Source organism: Stegastes partitus, unplaced genomic scaffold (assembly GCF_000690725.1).
Source record: "Stegastes partitus isolate 25-593 unplaced genomic scaffold, Stegastes_partitus-1.0.2 Scaffold2844, whole genome shotgun sequence".
Taxonomy (NCBI): domain Eukaryota; kingdom Metazoa; phylum Chordata; class Actinopteri; family Pomacentridae; genus Stegastes; species Stegastes partitus.
In genome coordinates this window covers 3,141-7,226 of record NW_007580575.1, presented here as the reverse complement: position 1 = coordinate 7,226, position 4,086 = coordinate 3,141, and the positions used below count along the sequence as shown (strand labels likewise).

The 4,086-nt window shown below is 40.1% G+C and overlaps 1 protein-coding gene across 4 annotated transcripts in view; it reads left to right on the top strand.

Moving 5' to 3' along the window:
• Nucleotides 1-498: 498 nt before the first annotated feature.
• LOC103375746 (V-set domain-containing T-cell activation inhibitor 1-like) overlaps nucleotides 499-4,086 on the top strand; it is a 6,722-nt gene continuing 3,134 nt past the window's right edge. Inside the window, exon 1 of one of the 4 annotated variants that reach the window (XM_008306066.1) lies at nucleotides 499-1,197. In XM_008306066.1, the coding sequence (XP_008304288.1) occupies nucleotides 888-1,197 (310 nt within the window). In that variant the 5' untranslated portion in view covers nucleotides 499-887. The remainder of the gene's footprint in view (nucleotides 1,198-4,086) is intronic. The other 3 variants (XM_008306063.1, XM_008306067.1, XM_008306065.1) reach the window with 3 other exon arrangements.

Genomic DNA, 4,086 nt, shown 5'->3' with positions numbered 1-4,086 from the left:
GAATACAATTAAGATTAAGTATGTCAAATAGGACACGAAGCATGATGGAATCAGCTGCATTTTTTGCTGTATTCATTATATTTTTCAGGTAATATACCTTTAGTGGTACCAGGCATTAAAATGAACAAGAAATTGAAGAAAACAAGAGTGGTCTAACCGTTTTTTCCATCACTATATATATGATTAATTTGCAAGAGGAAATGTTTTGTTTGTTTTTTTTACGTATCCCAGCTCAGTTGACCAAAGCAGGTCAGTCAGAAACAAACATGAGTGCAAAAACAGCAATGAATTTGTAAAAGAGAACAACATAGAAACCGGAGAAGAAGTTGTAAGATGAATGTTTAGGATCAAATGGATATAAAATATAAAACACTAAAAATTAAGAGCCACTAAACCGTTGTATCATTAAAACCATGTGAACATATTCAGCCTCTCTGACTGATAAACATCAAACACAATAATAATAATAAACCTTCAAAATCAGACCCATAATCATGTTGAATCATGTTTCTAATAAAATAATCTGATTTATTTATGAATATGTAGAAATAAATGTGACTAAAAAGGAGAAACTGCACCAATGAACTGGTGTTCTGGAATAATTTCATTATTATGTGCAACGTTATCATTGCCAGAATTACTTCCTGCTTTTCTGTTCCAGTCTTATTTTAACGTGGTTATTTTTATTTTACCACTGTACCCTACTTATGTCTGATGGCTTTTCTATCTGGCACAAGAATTTCCTTCACGATGAATGAAGGTCTTTATCACCTTAATGCCGGTGGCAGGTGTTACAGTTGTGTTTTTCCTGCTTTAACCCGATGACTGTTCATGTACATGTGGAAATTTAAACGTGCTTTTATCTTTCAAAAGGTGGCGTCAAACGGATGGTGATGGCCGGCAGTGACGTCGTTTTACCGTGTTCCCTTGACAATAAGAACATCGAACTGGCTCTGTTTGACTGGATGAAAGATGGTCGACAGGACGTGTTTCTGTATGACGACGGCACTCATGACAATAACTCATGTCCAGGTGAAGACGAGCAGTTCAAAGGACGAGTGTCTCATTTTCCAGATGAACTACTTCACGGCAACGCCTCCATCATCATCAGAAACACACGACTGTCTGACAGTGGAAGCTACACCTGTGATTTCCCGCATATTCAACAAAAACGATTCCACATTGAGCTTCTTGTTGGTGAGTTACTTGTTGACAGGTTTGATTCTTGTGAACGGTTGGTCACATCTGGGAGCCCTTCAAACATATAATCAGCAGCAGTAATAGCAGTTGTGGATGTTAACGGTTGTTTTTTGACTGGTCAGACTTCCAATGGGCGAGTGGATTCTGGAAAAGTACGAACTGAAGCCGCCATGAAAAGTCTCATCTTTAAGCTCATATTAACAAAAACACTGATGAGGCAGAAGTCGACCAGTGATATTTGCTGAACCACATGTAGCTGCATGTCACAGTAATACCAGGGTTCCTACGCAAGTATGGAAAGTATCGAAAAGTATGGAATTTGATTTTATAAATTTCCAGGTCTGGAAAAGTATGGAAAATGGAAACTATTGTATGGAAAAATATTCATGTTTCCAAGACTATTACATGGATTAAAGTATTCCGGCGTGCAGTGCTTGGCTCTGAAAAAAACACTGAGTTCGTGAAGTCGCCGGCCGTCGCCGGGGGTGTTGTCATCATCGACCCGGGAATGCTAGCAGCGAATGCTGCTAAGGGGTAGCAGCGAAGACGCTAGCGAATAGCAGCGTTAGCAACAAAGACAACGGTACTGAAACTCTGTCGCCGCTTGTTGTTAAATATTTTCCCGTTGTCGCCTTCTGTACGCAACTAGCGGCAAAAAAAAGTGCTGTCAGGTCACGACTCAGACCCCAGCCACAGAGCTGCTGTCTGCTCTGAAACTCACCTCGTTTGCCGGGAGCAGCAGCCACCGCTGAGGTACCGGCATCAATGACTGATCGGGTTTGTGATTTAAAAATACGCGTGCGCATGACTTATCGTTCACCATCTATCAGCCATTCGTTATTCTGTGCAAAAAGTTGGCTGAAGGTAAAAATGCTTTGTCAAAACTGTTTGTGTCAAACCAGCTGGTTACATAAATACACATGATATAGCACCAGTGTTTCAGATAAGTCTTTCTGAAAAGCTCAAAAGATTTGTGTTTTCATTGAATATTGACAAAGTATTGCATTTCAAAACTGGAAAAGCCCTCTGAGAGCTCAGACCTCTGCCAAGCAGCTCATTTCCACCATATTGTGATTTCCAGCCAATGTTAAAGTCCTGCATTCAGTTTATCTATACTATTAGATTCATGGAGAATCAAAATATATCTTTAGCATTGAATTAACATTGATATTATTAACAACAAGCTGACAGAGCAGTGTAACCTCCTTGATGGAGGTAATAAATAGTGCAAATGGTGCACATATTGTTAAAAGGTAAATCAGTGTCCTCTTTCCATGTCTTTTACTGATTGGTTGCTAAACAATATATTTGCACCATGTTGTAGTCAGATGGAGTACCTACCGCAGCTGATTGACCTTTTTTGGTTTTACTATAATCTGTAGTCTGAGTTTGGGAAGGCAGATATCTTCATATCTTACTAATTAGTGAGATTGTACCCCCACCCAAAAGCAAAAAAGTTCAGGCTCAGGATTATTTTTCACTTTAAGCCTTTAACCACTGTTCTATTTTCTACAACATAAAATTATGAATATGTAAAAAGCGAAATGGATGGATCTGTTTTTAAGGCCCTTAGCAGTGCAGCTAAAATGTTTGTGTGAGAGCACACAGTAGGCTACCCGTTCATATAATAAATCCATGGCTACACGTCCCAGAAAGCATTTGGGCAGATTGACAAGTTGAATGTCCACCCTCTGCTCTCATCCTCTTCCAACCCATTGGCCCGCCCAGGTGTCGTCAAGTTTCACTGCTGCTTCGACAGACAGGTGATGTCCACAAAGTTTTTGAGTGAGCTCTTCAAAATTTCTTGTATGGTCGTTGACGGAACTCATAATGGATAAATGTAAATTCTCTGACGACTGGCTCATAAATCCCAAATATAAAGACTGGTTGAATAAGGATCCCGAATGGATAAAGAAAGCTAAATGCAGACTTTGTGTGAAATCGAGTCATATGCAGGGGAAAAAACACTTTAGTCTTGTCACCACATCTTCTGCACTGAGAGTCACAGCGTTTTTGGCTGAAGCCAGCATGAGACCAAGTCCGACAACATCAAGTGAACTAAGTTTACTTTTTGAATTATTTTTTTACCGAGAAGTCTGGAAATTAGGGTCTGGAAAAAGTATGGAATTTTGAAATTTCAAATATGTAGGAACCCTGTAATACTAAATAAAACATAGAGAACACCATTTAATATAAAATACCTGGTCACAAGCATGACAACAAAAGTTATTTTTGTTGAACTTTGATAACAGATTGAGCAAGTATGACAAAAATATTGGTAGATGGTCTGATCCACGTGGAACAGAGTTGTGCACCGGAGCAACGCACCGTCAGAATGGAAACACAATCGGCAGATTCTTGTCTCTCTCTCTCAGTTATTCAGCTGATTGATCAAGTTTATCTCTCCTTTTCTATCATTCTGTTCTCTGCGGCTTAACTTCTGCTCTCGTCCCTCTGTGCGCGGTCTGCGTCGCTGCACCGTCTGCTCAGGAAAGCTGCGCAGAAGATCAAAGAATCCGACGGCAGGGAATTAACCCTTTAGTGGCCATGCAGTGTTATGCATAGACTGTATGAAAGATGGACGTAGCAACCGGCCCTGAAAAATGAAGTCAACCCCAAAGTGTCAAAAACCTGCAATATCACTACGTCCGCTAGCTGCTGGCTCCAAAAAACCCTGGCTCCCATAGAGTGGAATTGGAAAAGAAGTGATCACAGATCACCAAATACCGCATTCCTACAGCTCAGGATTTTTTTTTAAACTAGTTTTCATGGTCAAATCCAGAGATCAGGTGGCCAATCTGAAAATAAATCAATACTGAATTTTTAAAGCATCGTCCACATTTTGCGGGGCAAGGGGCGTGGCTGGCTTGATTGACAGTTGGCAGA